General features: G+C 50.8%; 1 protein-coding gene across 2 annotated transcripts in view; it reads left to right on the forward strand.

Annotated features, from left to right (window-relative positions):
- Rps6ka2 (ribosomal protein S6 kinase A2) overlaps nucleotides 1-24129 on the forward strand; it is a 268826-nt gene that overhangs the window by 181725 nt on the left and 62972 nt on the right. For both annotated transcript variants that reach the window (XM_087895940.1, XM_087895946.1), the window contains 2 exons: nucleotides 3020-3136; nucleotides 13747-13828. In XM_087895940.1, the coding sequence (XP_087752066.1) occupies nucleotides 3020-3136; nucleotides 13747-13828 (199 nt within the window). The remainder of the gene's footprint in view (nucleotides 1-3019; nucleotides 3137-13746; nucleotides 13829-24129) is intronic.

Genomic DNA, 24129 nt, shown 5'->3' on the forward strand with positions numbered 1-24129 from the left:
CCTCTCACCCAAAGCAATGGATATGCTGGATGAGGCCTTTTTAAAGGTATCTCTGAGATAGGAGCTCAGTGGGGAGGGTTCCCTAGGTCTTCACCAACACAGGCTAACAGCCCTGGGCTTCATTAGCTTCTCATAAACGATGTGGTTTGCGGATGGGAAAGGCAGGAGACTGAAAACAGAGGACAGTCCTCATGGGGCGACTGGTCAGAAACGGCCGAGGCGCAGCGACTGGGTTGTGCAGCATCTAGATTGTGCCCTACTCTTTTGTTTTATGAAAAGTATTAAAAACAGCAGATAGATTGTTAGATATCACTGTGCACTTTGGAGCAAATTTGTATCCATTTTCCTCCCCCCACCTCCATCATCACTGTGCTCCCCCATCTCCTGTACCTCCCTTCAGTCTCTCTTCCTCTTTTATGCCCTGTGTGTCATTTTAGATTATCTCTTATCCATCACCTATTTTTCCCTCCTTTGGTCTCTTTTCTGTTTACTATATAGTATATTACAATTAAAATATAATTATCATTTCCTCTTCCCCCTCACCCATTTCCACCTCACTTCCCCTCAAATTCAAGACTTATTTGTTTAACTGCTACTGTTATATGTATGTATAAAGGCATAGATATATAGCTACAACCTGCTGCATCTGTTTATGATGTCTGTGTATGATGGCAGGGCTGAGCACTGGGAATCAGATGACCAGTTAGGGGCTCATCCCTGAGTACAGCTGCTCTCCGTCTCTCGGTGGTCCTCAGTCTTCAGTTGTCTGGAGTCTTTGGGTCTCACGGTGGGGCCTGTGAGAGTCCCCCTTCCACAATGACAATATGTCTATTGGTATTGTCATTGTTCATGTCCTGTTTAGGCAGCTCTATTGATGAGGGGTCATGAGTGTAACTTCATTGTCCTTTCTGTTTTGCACTCATGTATGCATGTATGTATGTGCACACACACGTGTACAATCATATACATTATAGGTTGAATCTGTATATTGCAGAGAACATGTGGTTTATACAACAAACCTGTAACCAACTTATACTAAATGGAAAAAAAAAATAAACATTTCCTCTAAAGGTGGGAATTAGATACAATGTCTGCTCTGACCTTTTTTATCCTGTATAGCACTCAAACCCTTAGCTGGAGCCGCACATGGAGGATAAAAACAGGGAGGGAGAGGAAGGCCCTCGTGGCTGTCCTTCCTCCTTCCTGCTCTCCTGGAACATTCTAGAACCCTGCTGCCACTCAGTGGGATTTCTTAGCACTCATCTACAGCATATAGAGGTTTCTGATTTCTCTCTCTCAAGTCATGGGATGGCAGCTTTGTAAGTGTAGCTGGCATCTGACCTTGAAACCGGCTTCCTAGTTACTTTAAAGAGTTCTGTCCTGTGCCATAAACTGAGTACTTAGTATTCATGGCACCGGGTCAGATGTTCTCAGGGAACTGCACTCAAACCTCTGTAGAGTTTTGGATAAAATGGCCAGCCTCACAAAGAGACACAGCCGCTATCAACACAAGACAAGGAGCCAGGCATGGTAGTATGCACCTATAGCCCGGGACACTCGTTTCCCTAGAAGGTAATATGTAATGTCAGTGGCCGTTGCCACTGTGATGTCATCCCCAGGCATCTGATCTGGACACTGCAGCTGTGGGGCTCAGATATTGAGAGGAAACCGGGCTCTGTGGTTTGCATAGGAAGATGTGGGAAGGGCTGCTTCCTGCTGGCTGTTTGGGGATGACTTCCTGGCTGTTTGGGGATGACTTCCCGGCCTGCTCTTTCTGATGTCTGGGGTGACACCTGCTGTCCAGTGCTGTCCACCTCCAGTGGCTGCTGTTGGGCAGAACCTGCATTCCTAGTGTCCAGAAGTCTCACAGCTCCAGGGTAGGATGATGGATACTCAGTGACTGCTGTCTAGGTTTATAGACGAAAGGCCCTTCTGCGGCTCTCCTTCAATTGCCTGTGTCAAAAACACTGGGAAGTGAATGCGTTAGAGACTAAATCGTCTGTATGTCCACGTGGGACCCTCTCCTGGTCTCCTGTGTCGAGTGATGAAGCAAGACCCTCACGGCACTATTTGGTTCCAGTTATGCTGCCATATTCCAGCCCTATACAGTTAACTGCAGAGTGGAGAATACATTCAGATTTCCCCATGGTCTTGGTGAGACATGGTGACAGCAACCTCTGGAGGACAGAAAGCAATTAAAGGCTCACATGCCAGCCATAGGCACCATCTCAGTCCCTGTGCTGGAGGCTCACATGCTGGCCATAGGTACCATCTCAGTCCCCATGCTTGAGGCTCACATGCCGGCCATAGACACCATCTCAGTCCCCACGCTGAGGCTCACATGCCAGCCCTAGACACACCATCTCAGTCCCCATGCTGGAGGCTCACATGCCAGCCCTAGACACACCATCTCAGTCCCCATGCTGGAGGCTCACATGCCGGCCATAGGCACCATCTCAGTCCCCATGCTGAGGCTCACATGCTGGCCAAAGACACCATCTCAGTCCCCACACTGGAGGCTCACATGCCGGCCATAGGCACCATCTCAGTCCCCACGCTGAGGCTCACATGCCGGCCATAGGCACCATCTCAGTCCTATGCTGGAGGCTCACATACCCTCCATAGGTACCATCTCAGTCCCCATGCTGGAGGCTCACATGCCGGCCATAGGCACCATCTCAGTCCCCACACTGGAGGCTCACATGCTGGCCATAGGTACCATCTCAGTCCCCATGCTGGAGGGTCACATGCTGGCCATAGACACCATCTCAGTCCCCATGCTGGAGGCTCACATGCTGGCCATAGGCACCATCTCAGTCCCCATGCTGGAGGCTTACATGCCGGCCATAGGCACCATCTCAGTCCCCACGCTGAGGCTCACATGCCGGCCATAGGCACCATCTCAGTCCCCACACTGGAAGCCCCCAGAGCAGACAACTTTCCCAGCTTAGGGAAGGGTGGAGATGGATTGGGCTGGGGGCTGGCTGTGGCCTAACTACGTGTCACTGCTGTCTTGCAGGAAGAGGGCATCGTAAAGGAGATTGACATCAGCAACCATGTGAAGGAAGGCTTCGAGAAGGCAGACCCCTCCCAGTTTGAGCTGCTGAAGGTCTTAGGACAAGGGTCCTATGGGAAGGTGAGTTGGATGGAACGGCACTGGCGGACTGGCGTCAGAGACAAAGGCAGTCCTGCTGAGTCTGGCAGGGTTTGGGCGTGGTACTGCCCACATTAGCCGAGCCTTTGTGTGTCACAATCATGAGCCATGAAGAGCCAGGGCACCCACGTTCCCATGCTCATCAGTGGCCTCTTGGCGTGTGGTTATTGCAGAGGGAGCTGGATTATTACATTTAAGTCATGGAGTCTTGGGTGTTGCAGTCTCAACTGATCTTTCTGAAAACAGGAGATGAGAGAATAGGAAAATCAGTAAAGGTGGGGGGTGGAGGTCTTCTCTGGATTGGCCTACATAGCTGTCACACAAGAATCCAGTGGGGAGGTCTTCCCTGGATTGGCCTATACAGCTGTCACTCAAGAATCAGGGAGGCAGGGATTTTCAATTGGTCTCTTTTCACCTGGGTCAATGACATAGTAGTTTTGCTCTTTGATTCCTCAGTTTCCCCACCTATAAAATGAAGTAGCGAACTTATTTTATATAATTGTGCTGTGGGTTAAATTAGCCATGAGTCCAAGCTGGCTGTGGCCTGGGAAGGGTTTGTGTGCCGAACCTGTACGTGTCTTTATATCAGCCCCATGGGTCGCAGCACTGGTGGCTGATCTCTCTCAGGAGACAGGAATGCTGGCTCTTCCCTCAGTGTCCCCTCCACACACAGTCTGGTCCTCACTGTATGCAGCTGGATAGGCAGGAGCCGAGAGCCTGCTAGAGCAAAAGGGCCCAAGTTCACCATGAAGCGTTTCCCTGACGTGTGAGCAGAGCTGTCCCGGCACTGTGGAATAACTATTATAGGTTGCAGGTGGACATTTGCCGAATCTTGCCAATCTTCACATGACTTTCACTAGAAAGAGGGTGGGCTCAGTCCAGTCGGACTCAAGTGTTGGAGTGGTTTAGAGCGATCTCATGCAGACCCCATTCATTTGACTGTTTATGAGGCAGAATGCCTTCTCTTTTCCTTTTCTGCATGGTCAAGTAACAAGCAGCCTGCTTACACTCACATATGTTACCCGTATATCATGGGGCTTTACAACATGGGTAGAGTCCTGTGGTTTATGGAAGAAGCGAAATAAAGATGTTTCTCATGTGCACATCTATTGTCTCATGAGGGAGGAGCCTCTTCCTGTTTAGGCTCACGCCAGCAGCGCCGTTCTTTCCCAGAACACTGCAGACGAGACAGAAGTGCTGCGGGGCTATTGACTGGCTCTGCGCTGGTGACTCCTGTGATTCTGTGGCTGCCGCAGTTCCGTCCCCACGGAGAAGCACCTGAGTTCCCGGGGAAAGGGAGACAGGACACTTCCCAAGCCCCACAGGGGTGTAGCAGAGGTCCAGCCATTAATCTATATGAACAAGAACTGCCCTGATCCTGAACACGTCTTGCTCAGGAATGGGGCTTACGTTGTACTCCAGACGCCCTGGGTTCAATCCCAGCACCGTGTAAACAATGTGAAGGAACACGCTTGTGATCTCTGCACTCTGGAGGTGGAGGCAGAAGATCAGAAGCTCAGGGTCATCCTCAGCAACACAGTGAGTTCAAGGACAGCCTGGGCTGCCCAAGGTCCTCTCTTAAAAAAAGAAATAAAAACAAAACAAAAAACTGAGCGGAGGAGGAAATGGTTTCCCGGGATTTTCATTCCTCTTACATTTTAACAAGCATTTCTTTGAAATAGCGTTTGATGTGGCTCTCTTGACAGTGCTACTAGTGACGAGTTCTACACCCCACCCTTCTCAATTCCTAATCTCTTATAGACGGAGGGACTAAGGAATGGAGTTGCGCAGGTACCGGTGGGAGGAGGGAAAGGGTGTCCCGCGCTACCGTCTCGCCAGCAAGAACCACGCGGTACACATAGGATCCTTCTGCAGAAAAGCTTTATGTCTCTTGGGAGCTAGAGCATAAGCCACATGGCGGAGACCCAGATAAGATGGAACCCATCCCTTATAAAGGAAACAGACCCCGCTCTGGACGTGTCTTTCCTGGATTGGTCAACTGCTCCCAGTCCCAGGTGAAACCTTGGGAGTAGTGGAAAATACCAACACATGTGAGCTTTCTAGCTCACCTGGCGGTGCAGCGCCATCTATGGTGGAGAGTGTGGTTGCGGCCCTCTACATCTCCCCCTAATTTTACTTCTTTGCAGAAAGGCAACTCCCTAGGAAGGTAAAGATAGAGGTCGCACTTCCCAAAATGAAAACATTAAAATGGGCTTACACGGAATCTGTCCCTAGGCTCATGACACCTGGAACCTATCCGGCCTGCCCTCTGCCAATTTTCTGGGAAAGGGAATATATGGCAGGAAACCCTTAAGCAGAGCGACTTATCTCTCAGAGAGGGCCATTCTCTGTGCGATGCTCTTAAGCTCGACAACCTTCAGGGCTAGCTAAGCCAAGCACTCCACCCTGTGCAATGGACCACAGTCCTAGGGGTGCAGGAGCTGGTTGGCTTAAACCTTACTGCTTTAACATAGATAACCACATATCAGTAGAGGCCCCCTGTTCCAGGGCAGCCAGCGCTTGTGCAATAACCACTTTGTCCCTACGACTTTGGGATTTGAGTCAGCAGACCATCCAGAGGAGAAACACTAATCCATAGCAGGACCGTTCCAAAACACTCCCACCCCCACCCATTCTTTGAAGTAGGGGATGAAGGACACGATCCAGGACTGGAATCCTTTGGCCAGGCTTATGTCCACTCGCGTGGAGTTGATTGTCACGATGGACCATCTCAAGGAGGACAGCAAATCATCAAAATTCTCCTGCAAGATACAAAGACAATTCTCGGGACAAGTTAGCCACTTTTATAAAGTTCTCATATGGTACACTGGTCACACAAAAGGCTGGAGTTTTCCATACATAGCCCAATTGGGCAAGCTGCCATAAGCTATCCACCTGTTCTTTATTTTACCTCTAATAGATGTATCTATGGTAGCCTGCTGATCCAGGGCTGTAGCCATTGTGGTAGATAACTGATTGAGGGTCTCTGTTTTTTATGATATAGGCCGTGCTGTCCCAGTGGCGCCTAGGAAAAACCCAGGCCCTGTTTGTTGATATTAGGTTTAAGATTTATTGGCTCCCATATTCCTTGCCAGTACGGTGGCCTTGGGTTCCAGAGCCCGCCCGCCATCCAAGGGCTGTGTGTGGCCCTGGACCTGCTCGCTGCGCGGCTCCCCGTGTCCCGCTGTGCGGCTCCGCCTGTCCCAGGCCAGGAAGTGGCGGCTCCACCCCCAGGCGCCCCTGCCTTCCCCGCGGGGCTAGCCTAGTTCTCTGAGGCTGTGTTGGTGGCGGAGTGTGGCGGGAGCCGACACTCAGACCGAGGCGGCACAGGCAGCAACATCTCAAGGTCCACGCCAGAGCCGCTCAAGGGGCCAATGGGAGAGGCGGCGAACAGGGCCGCTTTCCTACTAGCCAACTCTCAACACCTGTGCCACAGCAAAAGAAGCTGTAAACAAACTCTCACAGACCCAGCCAACGACCCAATCACTTTAAAAATCTAAGGGCTTTTTGCATCTACCTCCCTGTGGATCCTGAAACATTAGATTTAAAACCAAATAGTTGTAAGCTGCCATGTGGTCACTGGGGAATTGAACTCACGACCCTTGGAAGAGCAGGCAGCATTCTTAACCCCTATGCTATCTCTTCAGTTCCTTATTCAGATGGAAAATCTCTCGGGCTAGTAGCCAGCATTGTTCACCCCGCCCGTTGCCCCAGGCCATTGGTCCGCCTTTGTTACCTAGGATCAGCACAGCTCAGCTCAGCCAAGCGGAACAGAAGCCACTCCAGCCTCAGAGCCCCTCACAGTTTTAGGCACATTGCAAGCCTTCTGACCTGGCAGCTTGTGGCACCGTTCTCATTCTCAGTACTGCTGTGATACCCTCCAGGCCAGGCACCAACTGAGCCGGCGCGACGTGCCCCCCACCATAGCCACAGAGCAAAGCTCCGCTCCAGCCGCCCTCCAGCCCCAGCTGCACCCACTCTGAGCCCAAACCGGTGCACGGAGCAAAGCTGAACTCAGAGAAGCAGGCTTGAAAGGACCTCATTTAATCTTTAAGGGAATTTGGGCGTCGTTTAGTCTCTTTGGCTGCTTCCTGCTGTTATTGGGCCGCTGCATTTTAGGGGTATACATTACAACATTTCAGGAGGTCTCGGTGATTCAAACCACGTAAATCCCAAGTACACCCTTAGGCTCTCCCCCTCCGTGGAGACGAAAACAGAACCTCCCTCCCAAAACACCACATCCTCAGCAGTCTCCAAGTTCAAATATCCCTCTCCCATCCAGTACACAAAAGACAACATGAACAACACAACATAAAGCTTTTGACCCTGCAAATCAGCCCTCTCCCCCATCCTCACTCTCTTTTAAAATCACTGGGGGGTCCTTTTTAACTTATTTTCTTTTCTGTCTCCCCCATTCTTTACCGGAGGGTCCTTTTTAACTTATCTGGGTGCGCGCACAACCTCCCACTGCTGCTCAGTTTCTGATATGCTCTCTGGACTTTAGAACGTACCTCTCTGAGCACGCATGCCTGCAGTTCTGAATCCTCCTTGTGTCCAAGGGGTCTCCGGTGGTGCAAAGTTCTTCTTTTTCCCGGGTATCAGCACCAGATGTCCCGCGCTACCGTCTCGCCAGCAAGAACCACGCGGTACACATAGGATCCTTCTGCAGAAAAGCTTTATGTCTCTTGGGAGCTAGAGCATAAGCCACATGGCGGAGACCCAGATAAGATGGAACCCATCCCTTATAAAGGAAACAGACCCCGCTCTGGACGTGTCTTTCCTGGATTGGTCAACTGCTCCCAGTCCCAGGTGAAACCTTGGGAGTAGTGGAAAATACCAACACATGTGAGCTTTCTAGCTCACCTGGCGGTGCAGCGCCATCTATGGTGGAGAGTGTGGTTGTGGCCCTCTACAAAAGGGGACAGTGGACGGGTAAGTCCTGTGGGCATCGCTTCCTGGAGATCTTGCCTTCAGCTCAGTTCCTCCCAGCCCAGTGCCCTAAGGAAAGCAGAGAGACTTGACTAGGACTCTGGAAAGAAGTGAGCTGCCCTGGAGATGCCACTCGGGTCTTCCTGGGCTCTGCACAGCAGCTGAGGGGATCCCAAATCATGCTGCGTCTGTCCTTACAGGTTTTCTTTTTCATGAGACCAGCGTGAGGTGCTTACCAGTCGGACTGACCGCCCCACACTCTCCCATTCTCGCTCTGCAGGCAAATGTGCTGTGTACTTATGAATGTGGGGCAGGTGCGTCTCCTTTCTGTGGAAAGGTTCTGGATGCTGTGGATCCCAGCATGGCTGACCCTCGCCTATCTCCGACCTCCCTTACTAAGTGAATAAATGAGTGCCCCAACACAAGCAAATGGACAGAGTGCCTTCTTTGCCCTTGATTAACTCCTGCTGTGTGCCTCTCTCTGCTTGTGCCCCCAGACCAGATGGCTTCTACAGCAACAGGTAGGGAACCCCAGAATAGGGAGGCTCTGGCTGGACTTCCTCCCAGGCAGCAGCTGACCCTCAGCTGCCTTGGGTCCCCATGCCAGAGTAGCCCAGAGCTGGAGCTCGGTCCTACAAGGTCCTCTGGCCTGGTAACCACAGCTGTGGCTCCGGTGCTGTAGCCGTGTGCAGGGCATGGTCTGGGCAGTCTTTCTGACGCAGTCTCTCCTCGCCAGTGTTGGTTCGCAGCTCATCAGCACTGCGATCATCCCGGGGAGCCTGGGCTTAGAACAAGAGGAAGATGAGAAAAACAGCCTTTGGCTTCAGAAGAAAAGTGACCTATGCTTGGGAGATAGGAAGCCTGGTACTGTGTGCTAGTGCTGGGTGGGGCAGTGCAGACTGGCTGCTCCAGAGCCTGTGGTTGTGGTGGGGACCCTCCCGCCTTCTCCAGCACCCTCGCCCTCACAGCGCCCCTCTGTTGATAAATACCAAGGCAGGAGTAGGTGCTTTTTCCTTCTTCCCTTTAAAATTCCCTGGGGTGTGGTAAGTTGTGAGTCCCACATTCTGAGAAGTGAGCAAACTGACATTTTAAAATGTCCTTGCTTTCCTATAATTGAACAGCGGCATTATAAGCAGGGCTCTAAATGCCTTTTTTCGGGGGAGATTGTTGCCCGAGAGTCCCCGGAAAGTAGCCCTGCTTCTTTGACTCAGGCCCCGGAGCGTCCTGCAGTTGGAGGTCCCCCAGACTGAGACCATGTTGACAAGGGTGTCACTCATTACAGTGATCCTGAGAGCTCGGAATGGGGCAGTCTGACTGCATCTGGCCTGGGCCACACAGTCGCCTGTGCGTTGTTCTGAAGGTGGAACAGGTTAGCGCACACCACTGCCAAAGCACCAGAGACACAGCAGCCACATTTGCTAAAATTATCAAAGTTGCTTTGGGGCTTTTTTTTTTATCGCATTCAAATAAATGTCTAAATTACATAGTTCCTCCTCTTATGGTGTGAGAGGTGACCTCTGTCCCGTCCTCTAACCACCTTAGAGAGTTTGCTGCATGCAGTTCTAATTCTTGACCCTTAGTAGGAGCGTATTAATAGTGACAGAGTGAAGCTGTTTCAGTGCCTGTAAAGAGGCAGAAATCCTGCTTAAAACAGATGAATGTGAGCATTAGACGTTCATAAGTATGAAATGTGATAAGGAAAAACGTTTCCAGTGCTCAAAGCCTGAAGCAGGAGGATTGCCATGACTTTGAGGCCAGCCTGGGCTACAGAGTAAGACATTGTCTCCCCAAAATTTTAAGCATTTTATATGCAGGTATCTGTATATCAATGGACATTGTCTCATCTAATTTGTAAATGGCACTGCCCAGTGCATGTGAGGATGTGGTTTTCTGTTTAGAGCTGGCAGGTGGGATGGCTGTGCTCTCTATCCATTTGCCACGACTCTGCCTCAGCCCTTTTTGTGTTGCTGTCACTGACTTATCAAAGACTAAAACCTGGACAGAGGCCAGCAAGTCCAAGGATGTGGTGCCAGTCTGCCTGCGTGTGTGAAGACCTTCCTGATGTGTTGTGATGTGGCACGGGGCTCCACCAGCCCGTCCCAACATGGCCATGTGGAGATTAGAATTACAGCAGGGCCCCGGGCTGCACTGTCACATCTTGCATGTTATGTGGAGAGTGTAGGGAGAAGGCAGAGAAAGGCCAGCAGTCCTACATGTGCACGGGCTGGAGCAATGAAGACTGCTTCCTTTCCCCAGGCTTCTCCCTGCATGGTTATTTTTCCACTATGCAAATCCTTTTCTTGGGACTTCCACCTCAGCTATAATATAACAGAATAGAGGGGTTTCCTCTGTCTGCCAACCAGAGTCCTGTGAACAGTGACCCAGGATAGTCTCCTTCATATGAAGACTCAATGGCCTGGCCATGGGTGACCTGGCCGTGGATGTGTGCATCCCTGACCCCACATACAAGTACCACAATAGGGGTGCAGCCAAAATGTTCCGTGCTGGCTCCTCAGTGCACAGCTCCCACTGACTTCAGTCTGACGGTCGGCAGGAATATGTGCTGGTCGTGTGGCCAACAGCACAGGCCTTGCTCCAAGCCCCAACCTACTTTCCAGCTCTTAGCCTAACCTCCCAAGTGATAGAATGGATGCTGAGCTGCCATGTGTATAGTGTCTAGGGTTCATTACCACCACCTAGACTCCTGCCTTTACCCCCTACCCCCTGTCTCCTGCCACCTGCCCCCCCACTCCTGCTTCCTGCCTCCTACCCCCTGTCTCCTGCCCCCTGCCCCCCACTCCTGCTTCCTGCCTCCAACCCCCTGTCTCCTGTCCCCTGCCTCCTGCAGATAGATGCTGCCGGTGTCAGGAACAGGCTGGAATTATATTAGATGGTATCAGATAGAAGCTACACTGAGTCCATTCAGAGACAGGGACTTAGCAGTTAGGCACTAATGCATTGTGTCTTCAAAAAAAGTCTCTTATTCCAACCACTGTTGTCTCATTTCTGTCTGCTTATTGGTAGAAATGAGCCCACACTGGCACCCTGGGTTCATTCCCTACACCAAGGAGGTGACCTTGACCCAAATGGCGTTACCTGGAACAAGAGCCCTTCCACCTGCAGTAACTTCTAGGGATGTGCAGGACCACTTGGATCTCAAGATCCTGTGGGAGGGTCTGGTGCCTCGAATCCAGAATGGCAGTTGGTACATGTGAGACTGAGCCCCAGGCCTTCTCTTGGGTCTGTACCACGGGCTTGTTCATCCAGCCATGGATGTGTACACACATGCACATGGATGCCCCACACATCTTCTAACTGATCAGAGCCATCCCCAGTGATGCTGTGTCCTCCTGACGTCCCAGGACCCCGTGTGCTCCTGGAGATGCTCACCGCCACACAAGACAGGGCTCTTCTCCTTTCCGGCACCTTTGCCATCTGGCAGAGAGCATGGCCCTTTCCCATGGACACTAGGTGCTCCTCCCCGTTGAGGGGCGTGCTTGCAGTACTGACACTGGTCAGGGAAACGAGGCAGAGGCAGTGCTGGGGTCAAGAGGCGGCTGAACTCCCTTCAGGACACATGATGGAGAAGTTGGGCTGACACTCCATCTGCGAATGTGGGTCCTGGGCTTGAACAATGTGTCTTCCCGCTTCCTCTTCGCTTGTGCCGCTGGAATAGATGACGTCAGATCGTCTCTGGCACTGAAAGACCCTGCTCTGCACCGTGCAGGTTCCTGAGCACTGTCTTTGTCTGTGATAGAGAACCAGAGTGAGGAGTAACCTGCCATGTGGCTAGGGAAACCTGCAGCCCTAATGTGACTGATGTTACAGGTAGAGGCTCATGATGGTGCTGTGTCCTTGGCCAGTGGGGGCTAGCTAGGGTTTGTGCAGAGCTAGAATACCCCAAAGTGCATGCAGGAGGTCTGGGCATGAGGGAAGCCTTTTGGAAGGAGAAGCGCCACAGATCCATGCATCCAAGGACGGCTGCCTCTGCTCACAACTGCAGCACAGCCCTGGGTGCCACTGTGGGCTCTGTTACCAAGCGGAGCCTACAGTGGGGAGCCCTTTAGGAAAACCACGCTTTCTTCATTTGTGTGGAACATTCCTTTTCATACTCAGCAGTTTTCTTCATTAATATTTTTAAAAAATAAGTAATATTGCCTTAAGCTCAGTCTGTCTCTATCTTTTGTTTTGTTGGTTTATTCCTTGTGTCAGAAATGTCTCGGAGAATATTAAATATCCACACGAGTGTGCTTAAGAGCCAGAGACTAAAAACAAAAAACTGTCAGTGAGCTTCTGCTGTCCACTGCTAGAATCTTGTCCTGGCCTTTTTTATGTCAACTTGCCACAAGCTAGCATTTATCTGAAAGGAGGGACTTCAGCTGAGAAAATACCCCGTAAGATCCAGTTGTAAGGACTTCAGCTGAGAAAATACCCCGTAAGATCCAGCTGTAGGGACTTCAACTGAGAAAATACCCCGTAAGATCCAGCTGTAGGGACTTCAACTGAGAAAATACCCCGTAAGATCCAGCTGTAGGGACTTCAGCTGAGAAAATACCCCGTAAGATCCAGTTGTGAGGACTTCAGCTGAGAAAATCCCCCGTAAGATCCAGCTGTAGGGACTTCAGCTGAGAAAATACCCCGTAAGATCCAATTGTGAGGACTTCAGCTGAGAAAAATCCCCCGTAAGATCCAGCTGTAGGGACTTCAACTGAGAAAATACCCCGTCAGATCCAGCTGTAAGGTATTTTCTTACTAGTGATCAGGGAGGGAGAGCTCAGCCCATTTGTGGTCCTGGTTTCTCTAAGAAAGCAGGCTGAAGAAGCCATGTGGGGAGGAGCAAGCCAGTAAGCAGCACCCCTCCATGGCCTCTGCATCAGCTCCTGCCTCCAGGTTCCTGTCCTGACTTCCTTTGATGCTAGACAGAGGTGGAAGTGTAAGCTAATAAACCCTTTCCTTCCCGACTTGCTTTGGTCATGGTGTTCCTCACAGCAATAGTAACCCTAATCAAGACAGATTTGGGTAAGGAGAGTTCAGGTAAGAATAGCCAGCAAATCTGGTGCAGTCTGTTCTGTGTGCGTCTCCCTTTCAGTACCAAATGAAAGTCAGTGGTACCCAAACCGGAGGCAGGACAATGCTCACCACAGAGCTGCAGCAGGAGGATGAAGCGTCTTTTGGAAGTGTAGATACTGGAAATGACCCGTGTTTCCTACAGTGAATCCATTCATTATCAGATCCCTCATTTGGGATAGTGTCCTGTGCCATCCCTGCCGTTGTGATGGCGTAGTCTGTCTGACAAAGGCATCTTAGAGGAGAGCAGGTTTATTCCAGCTCAGAATTCCACAGTCTGGTACCGTAGGGCAGTCATAGCAGCAGGAGTTTGAGATGGCTGGTCACATCACATCCGCAGTCAGGAGCAGAGGGAATGGATCCATGAATGCCCCCTTGTTAGCTTGCTAGCTTGTACGTGTCTGTTTCTCCATCTCGTACAGTTCAGCACCCACGCCTGTGGCTGTGCCACTCATTGTGGGCTGGGTCTGCACAGCCCACCATAGATAGTCGCACAGGTCTGCCAGTCCGTCAGGGGTCTCTTCCCGGGTGAGTCTAGGCTGTGTCCAGTTGACAAAGCTAACAATCACAGACAGCCAGTGTTTTCTGCTCCTCAGGTGTTCTTGGTGAGGAAGGTCACAGGCTCCGATGCTGGTCAGCTCTATGCCATGAAGGTCCTGAAGAAAGCCACCTTGAAAGGTAAGTGTAACATGATGGCCGGCTTGTTGGGGTTTCTGTTCCGCCCGGTACCCAAACAAGCCGGCAAGCCCCAAGGAAAATCACACAAAGTATACATTAGGTTATAAACTGATTGGCCCATTAGCTCAGTCTTCTTATTAACTAATTCTTACATCTTACGGTAACCCAAAATTCTTGTCTGTGTTAGCCATGTGGCTCAGTACATTTTCCAGCAGGGGCAGGTTACATCTTGCTTCTCTGTGGTCTGGGCAGAAATGGAGGAATGGACTTCCTCCTTCCTAGCCTTCTCCTGTTCTCATTGCCCCGCTTATACTTCCTGTCTGGTTGACCTACCTATACTTCCTGCCTGGCCAATCAGCGTTTTATTAAAATACATGATTGACAGAATACAGATAATTCTCCCGTACCAGGTAAGGGTCCTGGGAGGGGCCAGTTCCTTCTGAGACACATCACTGCAGTCTTCCCTGGGCAACCTGAGGATGTAATGGCTTTACTCAGTCTTCGTGGTTTCAGGAACCCCAGAGGAGGACACTGGGCACCACTCTGGGTAATAAGCTGCCAATGTTTCTCCGGTATTGTTGCTATCCCTGCAAAGTTTGTTCGGCTTTCAGAGGGAGCTCGCTGCATAAGTAGCATCTGCACATGCTCTGCTGAAGAGAGCCATGTGGGAAAAGAGCAGCAGGAAGGAAGCCATTTGTTCCGGCTGTGTGGCTCCACAGCAGACCGCCACCGCCCGCCACACTGGATTGCTCAGTTTCCCAGGGAGCTCGATGCACAAATGTGCTGTGTTCCTTAGTGACCCCAGTGGCTGGGGATACACAGCCTCCGGTGTGCCCATCCTCCAAGTGAGGAGTAAGCATTATACCCCAGGGCTTGTCCCAAGCCCAGACTTGATCTGCCTCTGACCAGCACAAGATTCACACAAGCATGGACACATGATCGGACTTCTTAGTGATGGGTGCTGGCCTCATAGAGGTGGAGCCATGAGTGGGGTTGAACACAGAGACCCACGGGGTGCTGAGAGACTCAAAAGATGTCAGGGGGCACTTGGATTTGTAGGTCTTGTAACGTACTGTCCTTGGCAGCAAAGGACTCCAAAGAATATGTCCTTCTGAGCCTTCAACTCATTTGCTGTCTGTCTAGCTGGGGAGATAAAGTTTATGGTTTCATGCCACAGACAGCCAGTTATACAGGAGGATAGATGCATGGATAAAGTGTCTGTGGATTGCAGACATCTTTGTGTACAGGCAGGAAGAATTCTCTCAAGGGAGACGGCTTTTATGTTTAGCAGGTGTGTGAGATCCCAGAATGGGTGATCTTTCTTCCATAAAAGAGATGAATTATGTTGATCAGTGGTCAGAAAATGTCAATATTGACTACTTCTGACAGCCTGGGCAGAGATCTGTCATCTGAGTACGCCTAGGGAAGGCCACTGTCAACACGAGCAAGTGGCTCACAGATTCATAGGAGCGAACCTGGGATGTAGCTTCTCCTAGATCACTCAGATCCACCACCAAAGGCATGTTTCTCAGAGACAGCATAATCTTACAGGTGGTATTATGTCGTTGTAGCTGGTTGTCAATTGAACATGGTGAGACAGCCCAAAATTCTTCACAAAAATGTGGTACAGTTATTCTTTCTGGCCAAGAAAGTATATGGGAAACAACTCCAGCCTTTAGTAAGATAAACTTTACTAGGATTGTCTCAGAGAAACAGACATTACATTAAGATCACTGGAAAGTCCTCCAAAGAAACTGCTCCTGCGGTTCTTCAGAGCTAAAACACGTCATGCAGTGAGCCAGCTGCTCCACGGAGACAGCAGTACAGCCCTGTAACCGCAGCCTCGAGCGCAAATGTCAGTGGGATCTTTAGTCTGTCGTCATCACCATCACCTGAAGATCCACACCCCAGTGTCTATAAAGACGTTTCCAGAGAGGTCCAGCTGAGGTGATCATCCTGGGTGTGGTTATAGCACAGGAAACGGAAGCTGCACCCCAGCGTTCACCACGCTCCGCATCCCAGTAGTGAACACAGCACGAGCAGCTGCCTCCTGCTCCTTCGTCCATGACAGACTCCCCGCCAACTGTCGACCCTTTCTCCTGGCGACCCCTTTCTCTGGCATTTTGTCATCTTGTCCCATAGTAGCTGTCACGTGGCCTGTCCGCATGGCACTTCTTGGCCTTGAGAATAAAAAAAAAAGACTACCCCATGCCGCACCATGGACAGACATGTGGGCAGTGCTGAGGAGAGGAAGGATGACCCCAAGTTCATATCTAGTACTTCTACTCTCTGGACGTTGAGGACAGACTGGCTGAGCTGGTTTTGCCAACTTGGTACAAGCTAGAGATGTGTGAGGAAGGAACCTCAACTGAGAAAATGCCCCCGCCAGTTTGGTCTATAGACAAGTTTGTGGGGGCATTCTCTTGGTAATGACCGATGTGTGAGGGTCCAGCCCATTGGGGTTGGTCTTGGGTTGTCTGAGAAAACAGGCTGAGCAAGCCTAGGGAGCAAAGCAGTAACCCGCACTCCTCGGTGGTCTGATTCCTCAGTTCCTGTCTGCAGGCACCTGCCTTCACTAACTATCCTGGCTTCCTTCAGCGATGGAATGCCATCTGCATGTGTAAGCCAAATAATTGTTTTTCTTCCCAAGTCCCTTTTGGTCTTACCACAGCTATAGAAACTAACGGGACATTGCCCCACAGAGGCAGCTGGTGCTAGGAGCTGGAGACACAGGCTTGAATTCTTCATGGGCCTGGACTTCTCAGGGGTGGAGAGATGTTTTACAATGGAATGTTTCAATGGGAATTCCTCTCTGGTCCAGATGAGGTACCCTCTGGGATTGAGAACAGAAGAAGGTGAATGATACCAACATCAATGCTGTTCACTCTGATGGGCGTGTGGTTTGTGGTGCTTGTGCATCCTCCTCCTCCTCCTCCTCCTTCTCCTCCTCCTCTTCTTCCTCCTCCTCCTCCTCTTCCTCCCAGCTCTGAGATGGAGGTGAATCAGGGTGAAGTGGGAGCCACGGATGAGGGCCTCAGTGCTTAGCCTGTGATGCAGATGCAGACATGAAGGATCAGCTGTCCTCTGGCTCAGCACTCACCTGCCCTTTGTTCTGTTAGGGTTGACCGTGATGCTCTGCCCATAATTTCAGTCTGCTTTGCGTGAGGGGCCTTTGAAATCATTTATAATTCAAGCTGAAGTGCTCTTGAGAAATTTATTCCAATCCAATTTTGTGCATAGGATATGAAACTACATCTCCTGAATGATTATAACGAGTACCTGAGCCTGTGTTAAATGTACACACACATACACATAAATACACACACAGTCACACACATACACAGTTACAAACATACATACACACAGTCACACACACACTCAGTTACACACATACTCATAAATACATGCATATACATAGTCACACACACAGTCACACACACATACACACAGTCACACAGTCATATACAAACATACAGTCACACACACATATACACATACATATACACCCATGTCCACACCAGCAAGGATACTGTGGACATGTAAACAATTCTTTCTAGTTACCAAACTACAGACAGCTTTTATTTTTATCTCCATGAATTATATCTCAAGTTTTCAACAATAAGCCCCTCATAACTTAGTTAGGATTTCTATTGCTGTGAAGAGACACCATGACCATGGCAACTCTTATAAAAGAAAACATTTAATTGAGGTGGCGGCTTTCAGCTTCAGAGGGTCAGTCCATTGTCATCACGGCAGCAGACATGGTGCTGGCTACATCTTGATCAGAAGGCAATGAGAATTGGATTCCTTGCACTGGGACATAGTTTGGGCATATATGAAGCCTCAAAACCTACCCCACAGTGACACACTTCTTCCAATAAGGCCACACCTATTCCAACAAAGCCACACCTCCCAATAGTGCCACTCCCTACGAACTTATAGCGGCCAACCACGTTCAGACTACCCTGAGTATCTTATAATTTCGAAAAACCAATACTCTAGAACAGTGTATTTGGCTACGTGTAATCACTTACATACTGTGAAGATGAGTCATAGAGGCAAAAAGGATGGGAAAACCCCATCTCCTTGTGCTGTGCTCTTCTGACGTCTGCTAACACAAACATGCTTTTACATCTCATATTATTTCAGCTTTCTATAACAGACTGTCTCCGAGGAATAGATTTTCCCCCAGAAATCCAACAGCGTCTCTTAAGAGAAAATGAAGGCGCCTCACAAAGTGGTTTTGTGTGTGCTCACCATATGATACGGTGTTGCACCATATGGGGGTAGAGTGGACCCCTGGCCTCTCCTGTTCTCCCATTGGACTTCCCCTACACCTGTACTCTCTCACAACTGGAAGAAGAGAGTCTGCACAAAGGAACGTTCATATTTGTTTTGTTTCCACCTTCTCTGCATCCTGTTATTCTTTGTTACTCAGATACTAATTCCTTCCCGTCTCCATCACGGCCCCAGCTTTGGTGGAGAGAGAAGGTGTGTGCGCGACACCCACGGTGTGTCCGCGACACCCACGGTGTGTCCTCCTCTTGCCAATCACGAGCTCCACAAGGACATTCGCAGAGGGAACTGGAACTCATCTGAATAACAAAGTCATTCTGAGAAGGAAATGAGAAGGGGGCAGGCGCTTGCAGAAATCGTTTTGAAACTTTAGATTGTTTCTCCACGGGGCAGTGGCAGCCATGTGTGCAGGGGGAGGACTGTTGTCAGCGGGAGTCCTTGTGGCTTGACAAGGAGGATGGCGGTTCTTATGGCGCTATTTTACCTTCACGTATGGGATGCCAGGCACAGCCCCCTCCTTTCATTACAAAGGTGACAAGCCATTTCTAAAGGGATGTCAGCTGTGCTGTAGCCGGAAGAGAAAAGAACCAGCAGGTGTGTGTGCTTGCCTGCCACTGCCCCAGCTACCCAGCTACGGTCCCGTCATTCCAGTTCCCTCCCCCAGCTTCGTGACGGGATGGTGCTGCTTAAGGACTTTGATAGTTTATTGTGTTCTTGAACTTGACACAGTTTTGTGATGGAATGAGGTGACTGTGGGCAACAGTTTCGTGTTATGTGCTTTACATATGGGGAACCTGGAGTGTGGTGTCCTGCTCAGTGATGGAGGGGTTGACAGAGGGAATGCTCTGCCCTCTAACTTGTTCCCATGAGCCCCAACATTAAGTGGGTCTGATCTCTTCCTGATTGAGTGGGACAGTGGCTTTCTAGTAGATCACCCTGCAGGTGCCTGGGCCTTCATGGAAGGTCTGAGTGGGAGAATCTTAAACTTCCCTCCTGCCTCTCTTCATGGCTAGTGTGGAGATTCCTTAGTACATAGTTCAGACTAGGAAACCAGGCTTGAAGACACAGCCAGCTCTGACTCCACTGGCTATGCCACCTGGGAAGCCTCTCCTGGCCCCATGCCCGCTGAGCTAAGACAGGGCTGGAGGTGGCTTCTCCAGCACCGATGGTGTGACAGCCAGGCTCTCAGTGTATTGGTGTGTCACCAGCACATACACCTTTGGGATGCTTCTCTGTCCTTTTCTCCATGGGGTCTGGATTTGGCCCAGGGATGCAAAACGGCAGCAGAGCTCGCTTGAATCCGTTGTGCAGAGTGCCGTCTGCTTAGGAGAACGCTGTCCGGGTCGAGCTGTGCTCCTGCCTGGATGACCTGAAGCTGTTAGTGGCTGTAGTTAGGACTCGTGGTGACTTGTCCCACAGGCAGGGCACAGCTCCCGTTCCTGCAGCCGTCCCTCCAGTGTGGAAGGGTGTGTGCACCTGTGGTGTTCCTTTGCAGGGCTAATTCGGCTGCGTTCTTACCTCTAGTCGTTTTCCCTGGGAGTGAGTGCTCTCTTCCTGAAGGTGGTTTACATTCTCTTTTGAGAAGGAAACTGTGTTCTGCTGATTGTGAAGGACAATAGTGCCCTGGCCCGCTCTCTGAGCGAGCAAAGGAGCCGATGGACAGTCACCGTAATGCCATCTGTGACTCTTGGTGGCTGAGGCGTGGGTCTTTGGGAAGCGTGGACTCGAGTGAGAGGAGGGAAAGGGACTAGGCAGGGTGTCGCGGGATAAGAGCACTGACTCATAGCTCCACAGACACGCGTGCCTGCAGGACTCTGGTGACCAGTGCAGGCACTCATTGATGGCTCTTGTGTCATTTGCAACATGTTGACATTGTCCCTGGCTGGAGCTGGTTCCAGCCGGCAGAGTGTTCTTTTCAGCACTTCTGTGTTTGTTTCTGTCTTCGCTGAGGTGCTTCATTAGAAACATTGACTCATTCAGAGACTAGCTTCAGTGGCTGTCTGCATCTGAACAGATTGTCTTTCTAAGCTAACTCATTTATGCCGTTCAATTCCCATTTGGGTGATTTCAGATTCCAGGGAGGACGGGTAGGGGGGTATGTGAGGCACACTCCAAACACAGGTTTTTAGTGCCCTTATTTCAGTATGAGGGGACTGAGGGCGAAGCAGGAAAGGTCCCCCAAACCACATTGTGCCGGGATGGCAGAGGCCAGGATTCTGTGTCCTCCTCACTCCCAGCGTTTCGGCCTCCCTCCATTTCCTCATCAGGGAAGCATCTGCTGACTTGTTGTGCTTCAGTTATTTACTCTGTCAGGGATTTCTTTTCCCGATGAGTTTTCTCTGATGCAAAGTAGAGTGAGAATACCCCTTGTATGCCTTCAGCTCTCAGCCCCCTGCCAAACCGAACCTCAGCCCTACGGTTTTTATGTGGCAATCACCTTCTTTGTGGAAGGCTCTGATTGGCTGTGAACCTGCCTGCCTGTGTACCCTGGAGTCCATTGTGTGTTGTTGGCAGGTTTGCACTTCTGGACATACAGATATGTAAACGTAAAGACTAGACCCTGCTCCATGACCAGCGTCTTCAGGGTCTGCACAGTGTGAACCCGGAAGAGAGAAGAACTTCTGGAAGGAGTGACTTTAACCGTCATGTCATTGAGACAGTTCCATGAGAAGAAACAAAGAGCAGGTCTGGGGAATGAGGCCTGGTTAGGCAGCCCGCACGGTCACCTTGGTTATCTGTGGGTTTCTTCTCTTCTTGGGCCGGGGGTAATTTTCTGCAAAATGTTTTGACTACCAAATATCTAGGAACTCTGGTGCTCACAGACCATTTTCTGTCACAAAGGAAACCTTCAGAAACTGGAGACTTCCTTCTTCACCTGGGAGACAGGCAGCTGAGCTCCGTTCTTTGTTCAAACTGAGTGAACTCGAGGACATTGTGGATGGTTAGCCGCTTTTCAGATGGTGGTTGCCTGATTTGAGGCCGTGCTGAGATGGTGGAGAGATAGAGTCCCCTGCCTCTGCCACCGCTTCACCAGGCATGGAGTGGGAACTTTCCCATAGGGAAGAGGCATGAGGGATGAGAGCCAGCGTACATTCTGCTGGGACAAATGGCCTAGTGCAAGAAGGCTGCCCAGGTGCTATGGAGGCAATAGGAAAATCGGCGCTGGCCCAGCGTATAGAGAGAGGGACCCAGTCCCATAGCAACTGTCCTTGAGCTCCCTGCCGCAGAAATGATTTTCTCTTTGGATGCTAACTTGATTGATGCCAAAGGGTTTCTCAGAGTCAGAGCCTGTGTTCACGACCAATTTTGAGAGAATATCCATTCTTCCCCGTAGTCTTTATTAACTGCCATCAGCTATAGTTTTCACAGAACAAACGGGTTTCAAGTTGATTTTTAATCAGCTCCCCTGAAACTCTTCCGTATTTCTGTCTGCGCTAATCTGTGTCTCGGGGCCAAGAAGATAGAGAAGCTCCACACCTACCCTCTTCTTCCACCATTGGTGGTTTTCCCCTGGGAGCCATGATCAGTGGAGAGACCCACTCTGGAGTCTCCAGGGTACCACAAGCAGAGTCAGGGCGTTGAAGAAGAAGCTGTCAGCCTGGCATAGGCAAACACCCTTCTTTTTTCTGACAGAGTATTTCTCCAAGAGCAAACAGATGAAATTTTTTTTTTATTTAATTAAAAAAAGTAGGCTTTGAAAATGTGAAGGAAAAAGGTTCAGATTAAGTCCACCCTGGGCTCCATAGCAAGATCCTTGCAGAGAAAATGAAAGCTTGCAGAAGTCTTTCCAAAGACATTACAGGGCATGGGCTTCTCTGGTTTACTTGTCCAGTTTCATTGCAGACTCCAGGAAGAGTGAGGTCTCAGAGAGTCTAAAGATCCTTCACTGCCCTCACGTGTCTGTGTGAGCGTCTTCTACCCTCACCCTGGTGGGTGGCCTGGGACTGCTCAGTGTTGGGCAGCGTGTTTCTTTCATGCTTCTGGATTGCTCTCTGTCTTCTGTCACTTTTTGTGCTTGCTGCTCTCCACAATGGTGCATCCTCTCGAAATCCTGGTAAATCCTAGACAGGACAGCAATACCCCATACTGAGGTCCCCATCAAGGGCCTCTGCTCATGCTGTGCACCCCAGGCTAACCCCTGTGTGGGATTGTGGGAGGAGCTCTGCTCATCCTGTGAATCCCAGGCTAACCCCTATGTGGGATTGTGGGGGGAGCTCTGCTCATCCCATGCACCCCACGCTAACCTCTGTGTGGGATGGGGCTTTTACACCTGCATTGCCAGCAAAGCTGCAACTCAGCCTCCTGCCAGTCACTTGTGGCCCCAGCATTTCACCCAGCGTGACTGAGAGTGACCTCCTCTTGTCCCTGTGACTTATCGACATCTAGGTCAGAGGGCCGACTCCAAGAAGTGCGCACTTATTGTGGGCCCTACATGGTCTCAGTTCACTGGTCTGTGCCCACATGCTCTCTCAGGCGCTCTGAGACTGTGGGCACAGCCTCCCATAATTCCCTGTGCTGTCTCATTCTCCCAGGCATTCCACTCAGGTCCAGCCACGGGTCTGTGCTGTGTGTGTGTCCTCCTGCCTCCTCCCTGGGGTCTCACGCACCTCACATCGGCGCTTTCTGGCCCTGCATCCCTGCAGCCTCTCCATGCTGCAGCAGGGCTGGTCAGCACGTGTGCAGTACCTCTGTAGCCTCCTCTGTAGCAGTTCTGTAAGGCTCTCCTCTCTGCAGCATCTCTCCACTTCCCTCTGCACTCACAGCCTTCCCACCGACGGTCCCTCCCTCCCCACTGCACTTAGAGGTTCAGCTTTGCACGCTAGATGCTAGCACGGAGTGCACTGAGCAACAATGATGGAACAGGAGTAGTCAGGGAGGACGTGGGAGGGAGAAAAAGCCATGACCAGGAAGTAAGAGTCAAGCTTCACCACCCAGCCATCCAGTTTACAAAAGACCCAGGAAGACCTGTCCGTCCGCTGTCTGCACCTTCCCCAGTTCCATCGTCCTGTGGCTAAAGAGAACCATCCCCGCGTCTCCTCCAAATCCACCAGTCCACAGGCCTTTCCAGTTGACCTTCATATGATAAAGAAAAAAACAAAAACAAAAACAAAACAACTCCCTGAGAGTTTCCAAACTCCAGCATTAACTCAGCAGTGGAGCAGGCTCAGGTGACTTCCGTGATCCCAGTGGGGAGGAAGAATCTCTGACCTAAGGTCTTTCTGTAGGACAAAGGCACAGCCTGGCTGGGGAGATAGGCTAATCTTGGCGGCTGTCTTTACTTTGGACCCTGCCCTCCCCTTGGGTTACTTGAGTTGTGGTTGCCCTTCCCCATCCCCGCTCAGTGAACCCCTTCTGCCCTTTTCTCCTCACCTCTGTGCTGTCATCACAACAGCAGTGTCGAGTCTCTGGCAAGATGCAACTGTGCACTCTGCGGAAGAACAGCAGGAAAGCTTAGCTGAGCAAGGCATTCTCTGACCACTGCTTCCCCTTCTATAAAACAATAGGGAGTGACATGCTCGCCAGGGTCTTCCAGGCATGATATCACGTTACAGCCCATCACTCCTTGCTTTGGAGTGTGTCTATAGGCTTGGAGTATGGAGCTACATGGGACATTGGGGAGCAATTCTGGCGTTCCCATGGCTCTCACTCTGCTGCCTCCTGGATGCCCCTCTCAGGGGTGTCACCGACCACTGCAGTGACAGGAGCCACTATGACATATGAGCAGAAAGTGCAGTGTGCAGGGAAAAGAGTGAGAAGCCTATGGAAAGGCCCCCCAACGGACAGTTGAGGACTCTTGGCCGCAGGTTGAGGTGCATGTGTGCTCTGTGGGACTTCACCTGTCGCTCGGGATGAGGTGGGAGACACTGACACCGTTCCTTGAGAAAGCAGCAGCAGTGAGCAGCCCATGGGAATGCTGATCCCGACGGGTCCAGGGTGGGTACCAGGCAGGCAGCTCTCCGGTCACCGCTGACCACTGCACAACGCCCACAGAACAGCAGATGAGG

This window comes from Myodes glareolus, chromosome 1, assembly GCF_982192425.1.
Source record: "Myodes glareolus chromosome 1, mMyoGla1.1, whole genome shotgun sequence".
Taxonomy (NCBI): domain Eukaryota; kingdom Metazoa; phylum Chordata; class Mammalia; order Rodentia; family Cricetidae; genus Myodes; species Myodes glareolus.